General features: G+C 39.8%; 3 protein-coding genes across 5 annotated transcripts; all 3 read left to right on the top strand.

The window, feature by feature from the left end:
- Positions 1–739: 739 nt before the first annotated feature.
- LOC306914324 (uncharacterized protein) lies at positions 740–12,486 on the top strand. Its single transcript, XM_079491321.1, has 18 exons — positions 740–895; positions 1,386–1,534; positions 1,655–1,765; positions 3,379–3,432; positions 3,570–3,737; positions 3,895–4,017; positions 4,682–4,906; positions 5,661–5,800; positions 6,004–6,114; positions 6,812–6,865; positions 7,346–7,468; positions 8,927–8,972; positions 9,123–9,262; positions 9,466–9,576; positions 11,072–11,125; positions 11,229–11,402; positions 11,560–11,682; positions 12,353–12,486. Exons 7-18 carry the CDS (start codon positions 4,876–4,878, stop codon positions 12,392–12,394), a joined length of 1,149 nt encoding a protein of 382 aa, XP_079347447.1. The 5' UTR covers positions 740–895; positions 1,386–1,534; positions 1,655–1,765; positions 3,379–3,432; positions 3,570–3,737; positions 3,895–4,017; positions 4,682–4,875; the 3' UTR covers positions 12,395–12,486.
- LOC306913690 (membrane-spanning 4-domains subfamily A member 4A-like) lies at positions 12,391–16,700 on the top strand. 2 transcript variants are annotated; one of them, XM_079490502.1, is made up of 7 exons: positions 12,391–12,577; positions 13,337–13,476; positions 13,680–13,790; positions 15,286–15,339; positions 15,443–15,616; positions 15,774–15,896; positions 16,567–16,700. In XM_079490502.1, the coding sequence occupies exons 1-7, from the start codon at positions 12,547–12,549 to the stop codon at positions 16,606–16,608; spliced, it is 675 nt and encodes a 224-aa protein (XP_079346628.1). In that variant the 5' UTR covers positions 12,391–12,546; the 3' UTR covers positions 16,609–16,700. The 2 variants fall into 2 exon arrangements, with proteins under 2 accessions (XP_079346628.1, XP_079346629.1); XM_079490503.1 differs by lacking the exon at positions 12,391–12,577 and adding an exon at positions 12,974–13,054.
- Positions 16,660–21,183, top strand: LOC306913689 (uncharacterized protein). 2 transcript variants are annotated; one of them, XM_079490500.1, is made up of 7 exons: positions 16,660–16,791; positions 17,550–17,689; positions 17,896–18,006; positions 19,500–19,553; positions 19,657–19,851; positions 20,015–20,137; positions 20,761–21,183. In XM_079490500.1, exons 1-7 carry the CDS (start codon positions 16,761–16,763, stop codon positions 20,797–20,799), a joined length of 693 nt encoding a protein of 230 aa, XP_079346626.1. In that variant the 5' UTR covers positions 16,660–16,760; the 3' UTR covers positions 20,800–21,183. The 2 variants fall into 2 exon arrangements, with proteins under 2 accessions (XP_079346626.1, XP_079346627.1); XM_079490501.1 differs by lacking the exon at positions 16,660–16,791 and adding an exon at positions 17,160–17,267.
- Positions 21,184–22,309: the final 1,126 nt, after the last annotated feature.

Below are 22,309 nucleotides of genomic sequence, written 5' to 3'. Positions count from 1 at the left end.
GAATACAACAGGATGCTAAATTACCGGTATGCATTTGAGATTAACAGAAACAAGTGCAGGCTGGCTAATTGAACTCTAGTCACATACAGAATACTTTCTCTCTCTTGCGCTCTTGCTCACTCCCTATGTAATGAAAGGAGTTACAGTTACTCGCATCATAGTTGGATTCCCATGCATGCAAATATATTTTTCACTTTTCTCTTGTTTACGTCAACATTGATTTTTAGGAAGCGTTTTTGTGTCATGCCATCATTGCAGGCAGCACCACTGTCACACACAAGTGCTCTCTCATCCCAGTAAACACCCCACACCCAACCTCAACTCAACTGGCACGCACATGCACACACATGCACGCACGCACATGCTTTCTGTTTTCCACCAGTGTACACTGTAGGCTACTGTACATACAAGAGCTTTTATCAGCGAATCTCATTTGGTATGGATGGCACATTCATGACATGGCACATGCCTCCTCTGTTTTATTGGGCACCACCAAACTCACCAATATATATATATATATATATATATATATATATATATATATATATATATATATATATATATATATATATGGGGTACAATGTGGTTCTAGGAAAAACTAAATAATGGAAATGTATCACAAACATTACAGGTACTATAAATACTTGAAGAATATAAAATTAAATAGATGTCTTCATGAGTGGATTTTGTTTGTTATGTAGGTCAAATCATTCCACAGAATGTGCGTGACTCCTCACAATGGGACAGGAATTGTGTTGAGTCAAATTTCACTGACAGAAAGGGGGTGGGATTTGACTCCAAACATAACGGAGAGATACACAGTTTTGGGGCGTTGGTGTAAACTTTGTTGGTCGATATCTTGTAATAAACAGTCTGGATTTTGAAACCATGGCAGGTAAGAAACACATTCCTGTTTTATCATATTATTTGTCTGTGATTGTCTACTCAAGGTTTATGGCAGCGGTTTGTGGCAGCGGTGGCCGAACGGATAGCGGCGCGGTCTAGATACCGGAAAGTTCCCAGTTCGAATCAGCCGTCCGACACGTTAAAATTACCACCGCTGAAATGCCCTTGAACAAGGCATCAACCACTACGATGAAATGTGTTCTATGAGCAGGGCCTGGCTGGAAACAAGTTCTTGAGCTTAGCCCAGATACCCTGGGTAAATATAGATTTCATTTCATTTCATTTCATTTCATGTATTTTGCTTCTCAGGCGCCTATGTTCTTCAGAATAAATTAAAACCAGCTGCAGAGATATATAATATATAATATACCAAAGTGATGTTCATACACAAGGCTGTGCTGTAAATTACCAGCATTATAGCATATAGGCTTTTGCTGTGTAACTTATAAATTATAATGCATATGTTGAATTATTTGTAGACGACGAAGCAGCAATAGGGACAGAAAGCAGCCCTTCCCAGTGTACTGGACAAGGGACTCAACAACAGGATCCCATCATCGCTGTCACCTTCCAGAAGAACCCCAACCGCAAACAGAAGTTCCTGGAGGGAGAACCCAAAGCTTTAGGGGTACCTATACCTAGTTAGTATCTACCTACCTACCGCCGCGTTTACAGCTGTTCATCCATGGACGTTTTGAAATGTCCACCAGTAGTCATTGTCTTCTAATCTAATGTCTTCTTTTGCAAGATCACTCAGATTGGGCTGTGTGTTTATCAAATCACCTGGAGTGGGTTGTCTTTTGCCAGTCACATATCTCGTGTTGAATTCTGTGTATTCTTCGTCACCCTAAACCTGCCGGTAAGTGCATTTATAATAATAATAATAATACACTGTAAAGTCTTAAGTGTTAATTTAACTGTAAGTGAACAAAGAACAAAATGCTACTTGAAAACTCAGTGAGAACTTTACTGTGTAAAACAACTACCAGCCTACTAATAATAATAACAATTACCTTTTTTTGCACATTCTCTAAAGCAGACAAAGTTTGTTTTGCTCATAAATGAAACCAGCCTAGAACAAGCAAACAACAATTAAGAAGATGAAAACACAAGAACAGGGAACAAAACCAAAATACGCTAAATATAAAGAAGCAGTGCATACAAGCAAAATATGACATAAGAGATAAACAAGACAGCTGTATTTATTTATGTATTTATGTCTGTGAATATTACTCCCCAGAGTCCCCACACTTGTCAGGGGGCTTTCTTGGAAGTAAAACAAAAGCACCATTCATAGGCTACAACTTTCTTGTTTAAGTGGTTCAGCTTTGGACGTAAAGCTACAGTGAATGAAATGTTATTTTACCAATCTGGTTGGAGAAGGTCTCGCTAGAACTCTTCCATTGAGACATTTAGGTGGTGTCGGTTAGGACAGTGGTTATCAAAGTGGGGTCCCTGAGGGGTTCCAGGGGGTCCCCAGTCACACTGTTTCTGTATCCACTGATCCACTCAACCCAGACTGACAGCAACCTACACATGCAGCAAATTGATCCCATTCTAAAACTAAATTTGTGGTTTTAGACTAGATCCGTGGTTCCCAAACCTTTTAGCCCGTGACTCAAACTAGTGAAAATAGCAGATCTACAAGGTCACAACGCAGTGCTTCGCTCCGCATTGTGAGCTTGTAGATCGGCTATTTTCACTACTGCTCTAAACATTTGTTTTCTAATTTATGGAATTTCTTTCTTTTATTCAGGAAAAATTTTGCTTTTTTGTTTTGAAAATGTTTTGAAAAGATAATTAAAAGCAAAATGTAGGAAACAACAAATAAAGGAACCTGTGTAAAATGTGTGTTTGGGTATAGAATACAGTATAGAATTCAGTAGGTATTTACGTCACCTACAGTGACGAAAATGCTTCAGCCAGGTGATGTTTATGAAATGTGTACAACATGACAGGACAGACAATGTGCAATTATGTGGACAGTTGGTCCACTTTTATTGCGTATGTCACATCCATAGGCCTATATGTCCATTCTCTGTAGGGTGTGCCACCTGCTGCTATGGGTACACCATCCTCCATCCCCCTTTGAATGCATTTATGCAAAGGAATGAACAGAATTTTGCTTGTTTAACCACATTCAACATGGTGTCCATATTTTTGATTTAAATAACTGTAAACTTTCAAAAAAAATCTAAGAATTATATATAGGCCTATATTTTTTTCAAAATAGTCAAAATCTTTTTTTTAAAAAAATGCAAAAATGGCAGATTTACAAGCTCTCAACATGTCACGATTCCACGCTTTGTGAGCTTGTAGATCAGTAGCCCAATCTGTGACCTCCATAGTAGATCAGCTAGCTTCGTTATTTGTTGTACAACAGAGTTTATAGTCAAGTGGCTATAGTGAAACTGACATTGACAATGTTTTTTATTTTTATTTATTTTTATTTTTTCACTGTGCTTTTTACAGGTGATAATAGCTGGGAGCCTCGCCATAGCAGCACAGAACCTCCACCTCCCTACTGTAAGTCCTAGTTGGCCTCCAACATAAATGCCTTGCATGATATGGAGGACAAAAACAAAACAAACGTATACATTCAAATACAATTACATTCGTAAAACAATCACGTAAAAAAAATGTCCCCCTCAATTTTCTAACAGCTCAGGGCATGTCTGGCCATGCAGGTGTTGGCCTGTCTTGCATCCATAACGAATGCATTCATCAGTTCCGGGACTATAATGTCCTATAGCCCACACAGACTCTGCTGGGACTTTGATGCTTATTACAACGACACAAATCAAGATTACACCACCTGCCGTAATGTTAGGGTGAGATCCACCACTTATTATAATTATCATATTTTTAGAAACCCTTCCTTGCAACTTGATAAGAGGTTTTCAAAAGATATCTCACCATATTTGCCTATTGTCTCATCAATGTCTGTTGACATCGAACGGCCATTCAAATCATAGGTTTGTTTGACAGGATGGCTACAATCACCTCAATGCTGGGTTCATTCTCATCCAGGCTGCTTCGGTGGCCATCTCCTTCACGCTCGCCTCCTATTGCTGCAAGGTGGTCAACTGCTGCTCACCAGGCCCCAAAATGGTAAACATAGAGAGTTAATGCACTCAAGATAAAAAATAATATATATCCACTAATATAGATCAGATTCATTGCCAGAGTAAATACATAAATAATCCATCGTCTGTCAGCTTTCTTTCTTTCTTTGGTGGTGCAACCACTTCAAGAAACAGCAATGTCTGTCTGTCTGTTTATTTGTTCTCGTTTTTCCATAGCTTTTAAATACCGGTAGTTACAGAATATTTATATCCAGTATATTTATTTCAAGTGAGTGGGACGGGGAATTGCTTTACAATGAATCATAATCTAGAATGACCATGAGTAAATAATGATCATGACAAAAGAGAATATATTTTAAAAATCAACTTGGCCCGGGCCGGCCCAGCGGTCCGGTCACCTAGGCTCCTAGATGCCGGTGCGATGCTGGTTTGGGTCCCATTCCTGAGGACCGTTGCTATATGTCACTCCCCATCTCTCTCCCCTAATTTCCTGTCTGTCTCCATTTTCCACATCAATAAAGGCAAAAATCCTTATATATTCATATAACAAATAAAATAAAAATGATGGTACATTTGATCAATGTTAGATGGCACATGCCTCTGTTTTATTGGGCACGGCCCGCACCACTAATTGTACATGTATTGCCACCAAAGAGGTAATGAATGACAAACCCTTTTCATTGTCCCAGCCGGTAATCACAGTACAAGCCTCTCCTGCTCAGCAAGACTAGACCCTGCATGAGTGCAACTACCAGAGACCTTCTAGCCATGGCAGCACAACGGGGCTGAAGATTGAGGAACATTCCATGGACCTTGGACTGACAAAGATGCCCCAGTTTTAGAAATATATCTACAGTATATATAGCCAACCAATGCAGAAACAATGCTTTCCAACAAGTATTGTAAATCCTTATGTAAGCTCTATGTTGCTTTAGTGTTTGAAGCTTATACTGTAAACTGTTTTCATATAGGCCCTAATTATTTAACCATAAAGCAAAGAAAGTATAAATATCACCACTTTATCACACTAATAACATTGACTGGTTATGGTGAAATGTGATTCTGGAGAAAAAATATATATATATTGGAAATGTAGCACATACAGGTACTAAAATACTATAACAAGTGAAGAATATACAATATAAATCATATGTCTAAAGGAGTTTGACTTTTTTGTTTATGGTAGGTCAAATCGTTCCACAGAATGTGTGTGACTCCTCATAATGGGACAGGAAATGTGTTGAGTCAAATTTCACTGACAGAAAGGGGGTGGGATTTGACTCCAAACATAACGGAGAGTGAGAGAGTTTTGGGGTGTGTTGGTGTAAACTTTGTTGGTCGATCATATACTTGTAATAAACAGTCTGGATCTTGAAACCATGGCAGGTAAGAAACACATTCCTGTTTTATCATATTAGTTGTCTGGGATTGTCTACTATTATTTTGCTTCTCGGTTGTCTCGTGTTCTTCAGAATAAATTAATTCCAGCTGCAGAGATGGAAACGGAAGACTTGCGATGTATGTTTTGTAATTTGTATGCAAAATATACCAAAGTGATGTTTAAACAAACAAGATGCTAATTTATAGACGATGCTGCCCTTTAAATAACCAGCATATAGGCTTTAGCTGTGTAACTTATAAATTATAATGCACATGTTGAATTTGTAGACGATGAGGAGGCAGCAATAAGGACAGAAAGCAGCCCATCCCAGTGGACTGGACAACAGGATCCCATCGTCGCTGTCACCTTCCAGAAGAATCCCAACCGCAAACAGAAGTTCCTGGAGGCAGAACCCAAAGCTTTAGGGGTACCTATATACCTAGCTCTGGTCCATAGCCTTCTACTGCTTCTACGATTCTGCCCTGCAGTAGGGCAGAATCGTAGAAGCAGTAGAAGGCTATGGAGAGCTACTATATACCTACTATCTACCTAATGCGTTTACAATGACCCATGGAAGTTTTGAAATCTCAAACAAATGTAATTTTTTGTCTTAATGTCTTCTTTTGCTAGATCACTCAGATTGGGCTGAGTTTTTATCAAATCAACTGGGTTGGGCTGTCTTTTGCCAATCACATTTCTAGTGATGAAGTGTGTATATTCTACGGCATTCTAAACCTGCCGGTAAGTGCATAATAATAGTACTAATAATACACTGTAAAGTCCTGAGTATTAATGTAAGTCTAACTGTAAGTGAACAAATGGAATCAAATGCCAGTTATAAACTCATGTGAGGATTGTACCGTGTATACTACTAGTATTACTACTGATGATAACCTATTTTGACCTATCTGTACAACATGACAGGACAGACAATGTGCAATTATGTGGACAGTTGGTCCACTTTTATTGCGTATGTCACATCCATAGGCCTATATGTCCATTCTCTGTAGGGTGTGCCACCTGCTGCTATGGGTACACCATCCTCCATCCCCCTTTGAATGCATTTATGCAAAGGAATGAACAGAATTTTGCTTGTTTAACCACATTCAACATGGTGTCCATATTTTTGATTTAAATAAGTGTAAACTTTCAAAAAAGATCTAAGAATTATATATAGGCCTATATTTTTATTCAAAATAGTCAAAATCTTTTTAAAAAAAAATGCAAAAATGGCAGATTTACAAGCTCTCAACATGTCACGATTCCACGCTTTGTGAGCTTGTAGATCAGTAGCCCAATCTGTGACCTCCATAGTAGATCAGCTAGCTTCGTTATTTGTTGTACAACAGAGTTTATAGTCAAGTGGCTATAGTGAAACTGACATTGACAATGTTTTTTCTTTTTCTTTTTTTTTCTTTTTTCACTGTGCTTTTTACAGGTGATAATAGCTGGGAGCCTCGCCATAGCAGCACAGAACCTCCACCTCCCTACTGTAAGTCCTAGTTGGCCTCCAACATAAATGCCTTGCATGATATGGAGGACAAAAACAAAACAAACGTATACATTCAAATACAATTACATTCGTAAAACAATCACGTAAAAAAAATGTCCCCCTCAATTTTCTAACAGCTCAGGGCATGTCTGGCCATGCAGGTGTTGGCCTGTCTTGCATCCATAACGAATGCATTCATCAGTTCCGGGACTATACTACTAGGACATACTACTATGTCCTATAGCCCACACAGACTCTGCTGGGACTTTGATGCTTATTACAACGACACAAGTCAAGATTACACCACCTGCCGTAATGTTAGGGTGAGATCCACCACTTATTATAATTATCATATTTTTAGAAACCCTTCCTTGCAACTTGATAAGAGGTTTTCAAAAGATATCTCACCATATTTGCCTATTGTCTCATCAATGTCTGTTGACATCGAACGGCCATTCAAATCATAGGTTTGTTTGACAGGATGGCTACAATCACCTCAATGCTGGGTTCATTCTCATCCAGGCTGCTTCGGTGGCCATCTCCGTCATGCTCGCCTCCTATTGCTGCAAGGTGGTCAACTGCTGCTCACCAGGCCCCAAAATGGTAAACATAGAGAGTTAATGCACTCAAGATAAAAAATAATATATATCCACTAATATAGATCAGATTCATTGCCAGAGTAAATACATAAATAATCCATCGTCTGTCAGCTTTCTTTCTTTCTTTTTTTTAAGTGGTGCAACCACTTCAAGAAACAGCAATGTCTGTCTGTCTGTTTATTTGTTCTCGTTTTTCCATAGCTTTTAAATACCGGTAGTTACAGAATATTTATATCCAGTATATTTATTTCAAGTGAGTGGGACGGGGAATTGCTTTACAATGAATCATAATCTAGAATGACCATGAGTAAATAATGATCATGACAAAAGAGAATATATTTTAAAAATCAACTTGGCCCGGGCCGGCACAGCGGTCCGGTCACCTAGGCTCCTAGATGCCGGTGCGATGCTGGTTTGGGTCCCATTCCTGAGGACCGTTGCTATATGTCACTCCCCATCTCTCTCCCCTAATTTCCTGTCTGTCTCCATTTTCCACATCAATAACGGCAAAAATCCTTATATATTCATATAACAAATAAAATAAAAATGATGGTACATTTGATCAATGTTAGATGGCACATGCCTCTGTTTTATTGGGCACGGCCCGCACCACTAATTGTACATGTATTGCCACCAAAGAGGTAATGAATGACAAACCCTTTTCATTGTCCCAGCCGGTAATCACAGTACAAGCCTCTCCTGCTCAGCAAGACTAGACCCTGCATGAGTGCAACTACCAGAGACCTTCTAGCCATGGCAGCACAACGGGGCTGAAGATTGAGGAACATTCCATGGACCTTGGACTGACAAAGATGCCCCAGTTTTAGAAATATATCTACAGTATATATAGCCAACCAATGCAGAAACAATGCTTTCCAACAAGTATTGTAAATCCTTATGTAAGCTCTATGTTGCTTTAGTGTTTGAAGCTTATACTGTAAACTGTTTTCATATAGGCCCTAATTATTTAACCATAAAGCAAAGAAAGTATAAATATCACCACTTTATCACACTAATAACATTGACTGGTTATGGTGAAATGTGATTCTGGAGAAAAAAAATATATATATTGGAAATGTAGCACATACAGGTACTAAAATACTATAACAAGTGAAGAATATACAATATAAATCATATGTCTAAAGGAGTTTGACTTTTTTGTTTATGGTATGGTAGGTCAAATCGTTCCACAGAATGTGTGTGACTCCTCATAATGGGACAGGAAATGTGTTGAGTCAAATTTCACTGACAGAAAGGGGGTGGGATTTGACTCCAAACATAACGGAGAGTGAGATAGTTTTGGGGTGTGTTGGTGTAAACTTTGTTGGTCGATCATATACTTGTAATAAACAGTCTGGATCTTGAAACCATGGCAGGTAAGAAACACATTCCTGTTTTATCATATTAGTTGTCTGGGATTGTCTACTATTATTTTGCTTCTCGGTTGTCTCGTGTTCTTCAGAATAAATTAATTCCAGCTGCAGAGATGGAAACGGAAGACTTGCGATGTATGTTTTGTAATTTGTATGCAAAATATACCAAAGTGATGTTTAAACAAACAAGATGCTAATTTATAGACGATGCTGCCCTCTAAATAACCAGCATATAGGCTTTAGCTGTGTAACTTATAAATTATAATGCACATGTTGAATTTGTAGACGATGAGGAGGCAGCAATAAGGACAGAAAGCAGCCCATCCCAGTGGACTGGACAACAGGATCCCATCGTCGCTGTCACCTTCCAGAAGAATCCCAACCGCAAACAGAAGTTCCTGGAGGCAGAACCCAAAGCTTTAGGGGTACCTATATACCTAGCTCTGGTCCATAGCCTTCTACTGCTTCTACGATTCTGCCCTGCAGTAGGGCAGAATCGTAGAAGCAGTAGAAGGCTATGGAGAGCTACTATATACCTACTATCTACCTAATGCGTTTACAATGACCCATGGAAGTTTTGAAATCTCAAACAAATGTAATTTTTTGTCTTAATGTCTTCTTTTGCTAGATCACTCAGATTGGGCTGAGTTTTTATCAAATCAACTGGGTTGGGCTGTCTTTTGCCAATCACATTTCTAGTGATGAAGTGTGTATATTCTACGGCATTCTAAACCTGCCGGTAAGTGCATAATAATAGTACTAATAATACACTGTAAAGTCCTGAGTATTAATGTACTGTAAGTCTAACTGTAAGTGAACAAATGGAATCAAATGCCAGTTATAAACTCATGTGAGGATTGTACCGTGTATACTACTAGTATTACTACTGATGATAACCTATTTTGACCTATCTGTAAATGGATTGCATATTTACAGTATAGTGCTTTTCTCCAAAGCACTTTACAATGTACTTTACATTCACCCATTCACACACCCGGCGACCTGCTCATCGGGAGCAATAGGGGTTCAGTGTCTTGCTCAAGGACACTTCCACAGGGGGAACCCAGGTTCGATCTGGCTGTCGCACTACTTCCTGAGCTATCTGTATGATAGCGTACAATATAACTATTAACTAGTACGTCGGCAGTGGTTGGAGGAGGTCTCCATACTCTTCCATTTAGACATTTATGCCCCGGTGGTGTCAGTTAGGACACCTACTAACTAGGCTACTGTTATTTGAAGCTGACACCACACCAAACTGGACACTAGATGCACCACCTTTTTTGTAGTTTCTTGTAGTTTGGGCATTGTTAACCAGCCTGATCCGCTATAGAGCCCTCTATTATGTCAGGTAGTTTGCACACGCACATTGAGTATAGGCCTATATGCACACACCGTTTCCTTATATCCACTCTCGTTTCTGCCCACTGTAAATGAGTGGTTCAAAGAATTGCCGGATAAATACCATGGGCAGCCATTTATAATACTCTGTAGTGAACCCTGTAGTGAGCCAATGCTTCAGCCAAGTGATGTGTAAAAGATGACATGCAGCCCAGGCGGTGGCGTAACCGTCTGGGCACCCGACTGGTAATCCAGTCGCAGTGTGCCGCGGGTTCGACTCCCGAGCCCGACACGGCCTTTACTGCATGTCTTCCCCCATCTCTCTCCCGTTTCCTGTCAGCCTACTGTCTGTCCCTTCAAAAAAAAAAAAAAAAAGGCGTAAGCCGCAAAAGAAATATCTTAAAAAAAAAAAAAAAAAAAAGATGACATGCAAAGTGAAATTATGTTGAGGGTTGGTCCACTATTTGTGCGTATGTCTGACTGGCATCCATGTGCACATGTGATGTGTGCAATAACAATGTCCCTTACCAACTTTGTTGTTCTACAATGTAGGTTGTGCCATCTGCTCCTCTGGGTACACCATCCTCCACCCCCCTTTGAATGTCTTTATTCAAAGCAAATGAACAGACTTTAGTAGGTTTAACCACATTCAATCTGATGTCCATAATTTGGGTATTCTGTAGGTGAAAAACAAAAAAACAAACAAGATGCTAATACATTTTTAAAATAGCAAAAGCGACAGATCTACAGACTCACAATGTGTCAACGAATCGTCACACAAGGTTGTAGATCCGTTTGATCCGATCTGTTTTAGGGCTTAAGTGGTTAAAGTGAAACTGACCTGGCATCACTGTTGAAACGTTGTTGACAGTGTTGATAACTGCTTTTTACAGGTGATAATAGCTGGGTGCCTCGCCATAGCAGCACAGAACCTCCACGTCCCTACTGTAAGTCCTAGATGACCTACAAACATAAATGCCTGGCATGATATGGATGACAAAAACAAAAAAACAATCAAATTCAATAAAAAATTTCCCTCATTTCCGTCAGCTCAGGGCATGCCTGGGCATGCAGGTGTTGGCCTGTATTGCATCCATAATTAATGCACTCTTCAGTGCAGCTACTATGGTCGACCACCATCCACTAATACACAGAGTCTGCTGGGACTTTGATGCTTATTACAACGACACAAGTCAAGATTACACCACCTGCCGTAATGTTATGGTGAGATCCACCACTTATTATAATTATCATATTTTTAGAAACCCTTCCTTGCAACTTGATAAGAGGTTTTCAAAAGATATCTCACCATATTTGCCTATTGTCTCATCAATGTCTGTTGACATCGAACGGCCATTCAAATCATAGGTTTGTTTGACAGGATGGCTACAATCACCTCAATGCTGGGTTCATTCTCATCCAGGCTGCTTCGGTGGCCATCTCCTTCACGCTCGCCTCCTATTGCTGCAAGGTGGTCAACTGCTGCTCACCAGGCCCCAAAATGGTAAACATAGAGAGTTAATGCACTCAAGATAAAAAATAATATATATCCACTAATATAGATCAGATTCATTGCCAGAGTAAATACATAAATAATCCATCGTCTGTCAGCTTTCTTTCTTTCTTTTTTTTAAGTGGTGCAACCACTTCAAGAAACAGCAATGTCTGTCTGTCTGTTTATTTGTTCTCGTTTTTCCATAGCTTTTAAATACCGGTAGTTACAGAATATTCATATCCAGTATATTTATTTCAAGTGAGTGGGACGGGGAATTGCTTTACAATGAATCATAATCTAGAATGACCATGAGTAAATAATGATCTTGACAAAAGAGAATATATTTTAAAAATCAACTTGGCCCGGGCCGGCACAGCGGTCCGGTCACCTAGGCTCCTAGATGCCGGTGCGATGCTGGTTTGGGTCCCATTCCTGAGGACCGTTGCTATATGTCACTCCCCATCTCTCTCCCCTAATTTCCTGTCTGTCTCCATTTTCCACATCAATAAAGGCAAAAATCCTTATATATTCATATAACAAATAAAATAAAAATGATGGTACATTTGATCAATGTTAGATGGCACATGCCTCTGTTTTATTGGGCACGGCCCGCACCACTAATTGTACATGTATTGCCACCAAAGAGGTAATGAATGACAAACCCTTTTCATTGTCCCAGCCGGTAATCACAGTACAAGCCTCTCCTGCTCAGCAAGACTAGACCCTGCATGAGTGCAACTACCAGAGACCTTCTAGCCATGGCAGCACAACGGGGCTGAAGATTGAGGAACATTCCATGGACCTTGGACTGACAAAGATGCCCCAGTTTTAGAAATATATCTACAGTATATATAGCCAACCAATGCAGAAACAATGCTTTCCAACAAGTATTGTAAATCCTTATGTAAGCTCTATGTTGCTTTAGTGTTTGAAGCTTATACTGTAAACTGTTTTCATATAGGCCCTAATTATTTAACCATAAAGCAAAGAAAGTATAAATATCACCACTTTATCACACTAATAACATTGACTGGTTATGGTGAAATGTGATTCTGGAGAAAAAAAATATATATATTGGAAATGTAGCACATACAGGTACTAAAATACTATAACAAGTGAAGAATATACAATATAAATCATATGTCTAAAGGAGTTTGACTTTTTTGTTTATGGTATGGTAGGTCAAATCGTTCCACAGAATGTGTGTGACTCCTCATAATGGGACAGGAAATGTGTTGAGTCAAATTTCACTGACAGAAAGGGGGTGGGATTTGACTCCAAACATAACGGAGAGTGAGATAGTTTTGGGGTGTGTTGGTGTAAACTTTGTTGGTCGATCATATACTTGTAATAAACAGTCTGGATCTTGAAACCATGGCAGGTAAGAAACACATTCCTGTTTTATCATATTAGTTGTCTGGGATTGTCTACTATTATTTTGCTTCTCGGTTGTCTCGTGTTCTTCAGAATAAATTAATTCCAGCTGCAGAGATGGAAACGGAAGACTTGCGATGTATGTTTTGTAATTTGTATGCAAAATATACCAAAGTGATGTTTAAACAAACAAGATGCTAATTTATAGACGATGCTGCCCTCTAAATAACCAGCATATAGGCTTTAGCTGTGTAACTTATAAATTATAATGCACATGTTGAATTTGTAGACGATGAGGAGGCAGCAATAAGGACAGAAAGCAGCCCATCCCAGTGGACTGGACAACAGGATCCCATCGTCGCTGTCACCTTCCAGAAGAATCCCAACCGCAAACAGAAGTTCCTGGAGGCAGAACCCAAAGCTTTAGGGGTACCTATATACCTAGCTCTGGTCCATAGCCTTCTACTGCTTCTACGATTCTGCCCTGCAGTAGGGCAGAATCGTAGAAGCAGTAGAAGGCTATGGAGAGCTACTATATACCTACTATCTACCTAATGCGTTTACAATGACCCATGGAAGTTTTGAAATCTCAAACAAATGTAATTTTTTGTCTTAATGTCTTCTTTTGCTAGATCACTCAGATTGGGCTGAGTTTTTATCAAATCAACTGGGTTGGGCTGTCTTTTGCCAATCACATTTCTAGTGATGAAGTGTGTATATTCTACGGCATTCTAAACCTGCCGGTAAGTGCATAATAATAGTACTAATAATACACTGTAAAGTCCTGAGTATTAATGTACTGTAAGTCTAACTGTAAGTGAACAAATGGAATCAAATGCCAGTTATAAACTCATGTGAGGATTGTACCGTGTATACTACTAGTATTACTACTGATGATAACCTATTTTGACCTATCTGTAAATGGATTGCATATTTACAGTATAGTGCTTTTCTCCAAAGCACTTTACAATGTACTTTACATTCACCCATTCACACACCCGGCGACCTGCTCATCGGGAGCAATAGGGGTTCAGTGTCTTGCTCAAGGACACTTCCACAGGGGGAACCCAGGTTCGATCTGGCTGTCGCACTACTTCCTGAGCTATCTGTATGATAGCGTACAATATAACTATTAACTAGTACGTCGGCAGTGGTTGGAGGAGGTCTCCATACTCTTCCATTTAGACATTTATGCCCCGGTGGTGTCAGTTAGGACACCTACTAACTAGGCTACTGTTATTTGAAGCTGACACCACACCAAACTGGACACTAGATGCACCACCTTTTTTGTAGTTTCTTGTAGTTTGGGCATTGTTAACCAGCCTGATCCGCTATAGAGCCCTCTATTATGTCAGGTAGTTTGCACACGCACATTGAGTATAGGCCTATATGCACACACCGTTTCCTTATATCCACTCTCGTTTCTGCCCACTGTAAATGAGTGGTTCAAAGAATTGCCGGATAAATACCATGGGCAGCCATTTATAATACTCTGTAGTGAACCCTGTAGTGAGCCAATGCTTCAGCCAAGTGATGTGTAAAAGATGACATGCAGCCCAGGCGGTGGCGTAACCGTCTGGGCACCCGACTGGTAATCCAGTCGCAGTGTGCCGCGGGTTCGACTCCCGAGCCCGACACGGCCTTTACTGCATGTCTTCCCCCATCTCTCTCCCGTTTCCTGTCAGCCTACTGTCTGTCCCTTCAAAAAAAAAAAAAAAAAGGCGTAAGCCGCAAAAGAAATATCTTAAAAAAAAAAAAAAAAAAAAGATGACATGCAAAGTGAAATTATGTTGAGGGTTGGTCCACTATTTGTGCGTATGTCTGACTGGCATCCATGTGCACATGTGATGTGTGCAATAACAATGTCCCTTACCAACTTTGTTGTTCTACAATGTAGGTTGTGCCATCTGCTCCTCTGGGTACACCATCCTCCACCCCCCTTTGAATGTCTTTATTCAAAGCAAATGAACAGACTTTAGTAGGTTTAACCACATTCAATCTGATGTCCATAATTTGGGTATTCTGTAGGTGAAAAACAAAAAAACAAACAAGATGCTAATACATTTTTAAAATAGCAAAAGCGACAGATCTACAGACTCACAATGTGTCAACGAATCGTCACACAAGGTTGTAGATCCGTTTGATCCGATCTGTTTTAGGGCTTAAGTGGTTAAAGTGAAACTGACCTGGCATCACTGTTGAAACGTTGTTGACAGTGTTGATAACTGCTTTTTACAGGTGATAATAGCTGGGTGCCTCGCCATAGCAGCACAGAACCTCCACGTCCCTACTGTAAGTCCTAGATGACCTACAAACATAAATGCCTGGCATGATATGGATGACAAAAACAAAAAAACAATCAAATTCAATAAAAAATTTCCCTCATTTCCGTCAGCTCAGGGCATGCCTGGGCATGCAGGTGTTGGCCTGTATTGCATCCATAATTAATGCACTCTTCAGTGCAGCTACTATGGTCGACCACCATCCACTAATACACAGAGTCTGCTGGGACTTTGATGCTTATTACAACGACACAAGTCAAGATTACACCACCTGCCGTAATGTTATGGTGAGATCCACCACTTATTATAATTATCATATTTTTAGAAACCCTTCCTTGCAACTTGATAAGAGGTTTTCAAAAGATATCTCACCATATTTGCCTATTGTCTCATCAATGTCTGTTGACATCGAACGGCCATTCAAATCATAGGTTTGTTTGACAGGATGGCTACAATCACCTCAATGCTGGGTTCATTCTCATCCAGGCTGCTTCGGTGGCCATCTCCTTCACGCTCGCCTCCTATTGCTGCAAGGTGGTCAACTGCTGCTCACCAGGCCCCAAAATGGTAAACATAGAGAGTTAATGCACTCAAGATAAAAAATAATATATATCCACTAATATAGATCAGATTCATTGCCAGAGTAAATACATAAATAATCCATCGTCTGTCAGCTTTCTTTCTTTCTTTTTTTTAAGTGGTGCAACCACTTCAAGAAACAGCAATGTCTGTCTGTCTGTTTATTTGTTCTCGTTTTTCCATAGCTTTTAAATACCGGTAGTTACAGAATATTCATATCCAGTATATTTATTTCAAGTGAGTGGGACGGGGAATTGCTTTACAATGAATCATAATCTAGAATGACCATGAGTAAATAATGATCTTGACAAAAGAGAATATATTTTAAAAATCAACTTGGCCCGGGCCGGCACAGCGGTCCGGTCACCTAGGCTCCTAGATGCCGGTGCGATGCTGGTTTGGGTCCCATTCCTGAGGACCGTTGCTATATGTCACTCCCCATCTCTCTCCCCTAATTTCCTGTCTGTCTCCATTTTCCACATCAATAAAGGCAAAAATCCTTATATATTCATATAACAAATAAAATAAAAATGATGGTACATTTGATCAATGTTAGATGGCACATGCCTCTGTTTTATTGGGCACGGCCCGCACCACTAATTGTACATGTATTGCCACCAAAGAGGTAATGAATGACAAACCCTTTTCATTGTCCCAGCCGGTAATCACAGTACAAGCCTCTCCTGCTCAGCAAGACTAGACCCTGCATGAGTGCAACTACCAGAGACCTTCTAGCCATGGCAGCACAACGGGGCTGAAGATTGAGGAACATTCCATGGACCTTGGACTGACAAAGATGCCCCAGTTTTAGAAATATATCTACAGTATATATAGCCAACCAATGCAGAAACAATGCTTTCCAACAAGTATTGTAAATCCTTATGTAAGCTCTATGTTGCTTTAGTGTTTGAAGCTTATACTGTAAACTGTTTTCATATAGGCCCTAATTATTTAACCATAAAGCAAAGAAAGTATAAATATCACCACTTTATCACACTAATAACATTGACTGGTTATGGTGAAATGTGATTCTGGAGAAAAAATATATATATATTGGAAATGTAGCACATACAGGTACTAAAATACTATAACAAGTGAAGAATATACAATATAAATCATATGTCTAAAGGAGTTTGACTTTTTTGTTTATGGTATGTAGGTCAAATCGTTCCACAGAATGTGTGTGACTCCTCATAATGGGACAGGAAATGTGTTGAGTCAAATTTCACTGACAGAAAGGGGGTGGGATTTGACTCCAAACATAACGGAGAGTGAGATAGTTTTGGGGTGTGTTGGTGTAAACTTTGTTGGTCGATCATATACTTGTAATAAACAGTCTGGATCTTGAAACCATGGCAGGTAAGAAACACATTCCTGTTTTATCATATTAGTTGTCTGGGATTGTCTACTATTATTTTGCTTCTCGGTTGTCTCGTGTTCTTCAGAATAAATTAATTCCAGCTGCAGAGATGGAAACGGAAGACTTGCGATGTATGTTTTGTAATTTGTATGCAAAATATACCAAAGTGATGTTTAAACAAACAAGATGCTAATTTATAGACGATGCTGCCCTCTAAATAACCAGCATATAGGCTTTAGCTGTGTAACTTATAAATTATAATGCACATGTTGAATTTGTAGACGATGAGGAGGCAGCAATAAGGACAGAAAGCAGCCCATCCCAGTGGACTGGACAACAGGATCCCATCGTCGCTGTCACCTTCCAGAAGAATCCCAACCGCAAACAGAAGTTCCTGGAGGCAGAACCCAAAGCTTTAGGGGTACCTATATACCTAGCTCTGGTCCATAGCCTTCTACTGCTTCTACGATTCTGACCTGCAGTAGGGCAGAATCGTAGAAGCAGTAGAAGGCTATGGAGAGCTACTATATACCTACTATCTACCTAATGCGTTTACAATGACCCAAGGAAGTTTTGAAATCTCAAACAAATGTCATTTTTTGTCTTAATTTTGTCTTCTTTTGCTAGATCACTCAGATTGGGCTGAGTTTTTATCAAATCAACTGGGTTGGGCTGTCTTTTGCCAATCACATTTCTAGTGATGAAGTGTGTATATTCTACGGCATTCTAAACCTGCCGGTAAGTGCATAATAATAGTACTAATAATACACTGTAAAGTCCTGAGTATTAATGTAAGTCTAACTGTAAGTGAACAAATGGAATCAAATGCCAGTTATAAACTCATGTGAGGATTGTACCGTGTATACTACTAGTATTACTACTGATGATAACCTATTTTGACCTATCTGTAAATGGATTGCATATTTACAGTATAGTGCTTTTCTCCAAAGCACTTTACAATGTACTTTACATTCACCCATTCACACACCCGGCGACCTGCTCATCGGGAGCAATAGGGGTTCAGTGTCTTGCTCAAGGACACTTCCACAGGGGGAACCCAGGTTCGATCTGGCTGTCGCACTACTTCCTGAGCTATCTGTATGATAGCGTACAATATAACTATTAACTAGTACGTCGGCAGTGGTTGGAGGAGGTCTCCATACTCTTCCATTTAGACATTTATGCCCCGGTGGTGTCAGTTAGGACACCTACTAACTAGGCTACTGTTATTTGAAGCTGACACCACACCAAACTGGACACTAGATGCACCACCTTTTTTGTAGTTTCTTGTAGTTTGGGCATTGTTAACCAGCCTGATCCGCTATAGAGCCCTCTATTATGTCAGGTAGTTTGCACACGCACATTGAGTATAGGCCTATATGCACACACCGTTTCCTTATATCCACTCTCGTTTCTGCCCACTGTAAATGAGTGGTTCAAAGAATTGCCGGATAAATACCATGGGCAGCCATTTATAATACTCTGTAGTGAACCCTGTAGTGAGCCAATGCTTCAGCCAAGTGATGTGTAAAAGATGACATGCAGCTCAGGCGGTGGCGTAACCGTCTGGGCACCCGACTGGTAATCCAGTCGCAGTGTGCCACGGGTTCGACTCCCGAGCCCGACACAGCCTTTACTGCATGTCTTCCCCCATCTCTCTCCCGTTTCCTGTCAGCCTACTGTCTGTCCCTTCAAAAAAAAAAAAAAAAAAAGGCTTGGCCGCAAAAGAAATATCTTTAAAAAAAAAAAAAAAAAAAAGATGACATGCAAAGTGAAATTATGTTGAGGGTTGGTCCACTATTTGTGCGTATGTCTGACTGGCATCCATGTGCACATGTGATGTGTGCAATAACAATGTCCCTTACCAACTTTGTTGTTCTACAATGTAGGTTGTGCCATCTGCTCCTCTGGGTACACCATCCTCCACCCCCCTTTGAATGTCTTTATTCAAAGCAAATGAACAGACTTTAGTAGGTTTAACCACATTCAATCTGATCTGATCTAATTTGGGTATTCTGTAGGTGAAAAACAAAAAAACAAACAAGATGCTAATACATTTTTAAAATAGCAAAAGCGACAGATCTACAGACTCACAATGTGTCAACGAATCGTCACACAAGGTTGTAGATCCGTTTGATCCGATCTGTTTTAGGGCTTAAGTGGTTAAAGTGAAACTGACCTGGCATCACTGTTGAAACATTGTTGACAGTGTTGATAACTGCTTTTTACAGGTGATAATAGCTGGGTGCCTCGCCATAGCAGCACAGAACCTCCACGTCCCTACTGTAAGTCCTAGATGACCTACAAACATAAATGCCTGGCATGATATGGATGACAAAAACAAAAAAACAATCAAATTCAATAAAAAATTTCCCTCATTTCCGTCAGCTCAGGGCATGCCTGGGCATGCAGGTGTTGGCCTGTATTGCATCCATAATTAATGCACTCTTCAGTGCAGCTACTATGGTCGACCACCATCCACTAATACACAGAGTCTGCTGGGAATTTGACTGGGGTTGGAATGAGACTTTATGGAAACAGTGGACACAAAGTCAAGATTACACTACCTGCCGTCAATACATGGTGAGGGCATTTGCCACAGTATTATTGGACTTGATCTCCACATCAAAACAATAGGATTTAGTTTGAAAATCTGTGAATACAATACACGACAATAAAGTTGAAGTGAGCTGGATAGGATGGTCAACAGTGTTTGGTCAGAGTACTGTGTTTTTGCTCCCAACAGGATGGCTCCAGTCACCTCAATGCTGGGTTCATTCTCATCCAGGCTGCTTTGGTGGCCATCTCCGGCACGCTCGCTTCCTATTGCTGCAAGGTGGTCAACTGCTGCTCACCAGCTCCCAAAATGGTAAAGGCGCTAAAACATTCATATGGCTCATCAATTTATAAAGAGTCTTAATCTAGAATGAGCATATGAGTAAATAATACAAATGAAAAGATATTTTTATCAGCATCCATTTGATCAATGGCACTTACCTCCTCTGTTTGAACGGTACAACTAACTACAACTACATGTATGATGGATTGACAGCAGTGGTTTTCAACCAGTGGTCCTTGAGGGGTTTCCAGGTGGACCCGTACGATACGAGTTAAAGCTCTATAAGGGTCCATTTGGTTTCATTTTACGCTCTCAAGAGTTAACTTAATGTTAAACATCTGCATTACTTAATTTACAATTAAGTATACACAATTAGAGAATGTAGATCTTTTTTCTTTTTGATCAACGCCTGTTATCAACGCCTGTTCTCTCCAAAATCTTATCCAAGGAAATATTCTACATTTTGGGTCCGTCGGGCTAAATCTCATCAAATGGTGGTCCATGGCTCAAATGCCGAATAAATAATGGACCTTAAAATGAAAAGAGTTGAAAACCACTGATGTAAACGTGCTGTACTTACCTGCTCTACCTGGTTTACTTTACTCACGTAGCGATGAATAAATGTCAAACCTTTTGATGTTTCCCTTCCACAGCCTGTGATCACAGTACAAGTATCTCCTGCTCAGCAATGAGACTAGACTCTGCATGGGGTCAACTACCAGAGACCCTCTAGCCATGACAGCACGGTGATATTTATCACAACGGAACAAGTGTTTGCATATATACTTACTTACTTACTTACTTATGCCTATCGCTCCTTTTCATGGAGCATAGGCCGTTGACTACAGTTCGCCAGAGTCCTCTATCCTGGGCCTTCTTTTCCAGCTGTTTCCATGTTATATTATTAGCCATTCATGAGTAGAAATATCTCTCCTTGAGTATAACATTTGACTATTCATCATTAATATATGGTGCAATGTGGTTCTGGATTATGGAAAGACCAAAACATTGGAAATGTATTGCACATGCTCTACAAATACTACTTTAACATGACAAGAAATATTAAATAAAATTCGAACTTCTTGAAGAGTTTCATATTGTTTTTATCTAGGCCTATTGATCTAGCCTGGTAACCCCCTCCTTTACCAGGCTACTATTGATCATCTGTGGTCTGTTTCAGTAGGGAGATATCTAGGTTTATAGAAGAAGCCCCCCCGCCCCAAAAGAATGTATAGAAATGTATAGAAAGTTAGCCCAAAAATCCAACAGATTTGTTTGTGATTAATCCTTGGTGCCCAGGAGCCTTGGCCAACCTGGCCGCTTATAAAAAGAACCATGAGGCCTCGCACTTGGGGTGGCTGGGACAGAGGCCCATGGATCAAAACATATATGACTATGAGGCAACACAACATCTGTAAACACAACATCAATTACACTGTTCGGTGTCTCATCAGAGATCCGATGAAAGTCAGTTGGACCAAAACGTCTTATTTTATTGTATTAATTCATTTATTTTACATTAAGTGTAGACAGTGTGCAGGATGTCCTTTTTTCCTGACTCACGCATTGACTGCACCTGAGACAGACACATAGAATAGGGTTGTATTGATTGATTGATTGATTGATTGATTGAAGTTTTTATTTCACAGTATGCAGAATGGGTACACTTCAAACTAAAGCAGAAGTCAATACAAAAATTGTTACTTTGTGGATTATCGATGATAAAGCATTACACTTATTTACAACAGGGTCCACCATTTTCAATTAATCAGACTCAGAGTATAAACAAAGGTATGCAAATACAACACCTATACTCCAGAAGGGACGGTCACTTCACTGATCCCTCAGACTTCAAAATGTATAGTGTACATTCCTACCTGCTGGCTTATTTAGCTGAATACACAAAAACACAACTGGATATAGCATGTCAACTGCTATAGCTACTTATTTTGGCAGCTGTCAGACATAGACATGGCTGTCAGATATCTCTTGCTCTTGGGCACATTTTTTATTAAATACAGTAGCTCCACCTAGTGGTCATACAATACAATACTCGATCAAAACCTTGAAACGCAGTGTAACCTCGCCACAGATTTTCACATACATGTCTATGTTTTCAGTTTTCACATGGGTACATTAGCTTACTACAAGAAGTAGCCTACTACTGCAATCATAGAGTTATACTATATAGAGTTATTATAG

The sequence above is a fragment of the Electrona antarctica genome, assembly GCF_951216825.1.
Source record: "Electrona antarctica genome assembly, chromosome: 21".
Lineage (NCBI taxonomy): Eukaryota > Metazoa > Chordata > Actinopteri > Myctophiformes > Myctophidae > Electrona > Electrona antarctica.
The sequence above is the reverse complement of the archived record's forward strand: the minus strand, read 5'-3'. Positions and strand labels throughout refer to the sequence as shown.

Excerpts from the sequence above, each read along its gene's own strand:
- LOC306914324 (XM_079491321.1), top strand. The coding sequence starts at position 4,876 with ATGCTTTCCAACAAGTATTGTAAATCCTTAT. Across the intron at positions 11,126-11,228 it reads AGAACCTCCACGTCCCTACT|CTCAGGGCATGCCTGGGCAT; the intron begins GTAAGTCCTAGA and ends CATTTCCGTCAG. Across the intron at positions 11,403-11,559 it reads CCACCTGCCGTAATGTTATG|GATGGCTACAATCACCTCAA; the intron begins GTGAGATCCACC and ends TTTGTTTGACAG.
- LOC306913689 (XM_079490500.1), top strand. The coding sequence starts at position 16,761 with ATGCTTTCCAACAAGTATTGTAAATCCTTAT. Across the intron at positions 17,690-17,895 it reads CAGAACCCAAAGCTTTAGGG|ATCACTCAGATTGGGCTGAG; the intron begins GTACCTATATAC and ends TTCTTTTGCTAG. Across the intron at positions 20,138-20,760 it reads GCTCACCAGCTCCCAAAATG|CCTGTGATCACAGTACAAGT; the intron begins GTAAAGGCGCTA and ends TCCCTTCCACAG.
- LOC306913690 (XM_079490502.1), top strand. The coding sequence starts at position 12,547 with ATGCTTTCCAACAAGTATTGTAAATCCTTAT. Across the intron at positions 13,791-15,285 it reads ACGGCATTCTAAACCTGCCG|GTGATAATAGCTGGGTGCCT; the intron begins GTAAGTGCATAA and ends TGCTTTTTACAG. Across the intron at positions 15,617-15,773 it reads CCACCTGCCGTAATGTTATG|GATGGCTACAATCACCTCAA; the intron begins GTGAGATCCACC and ends TTTGTTTGACAG.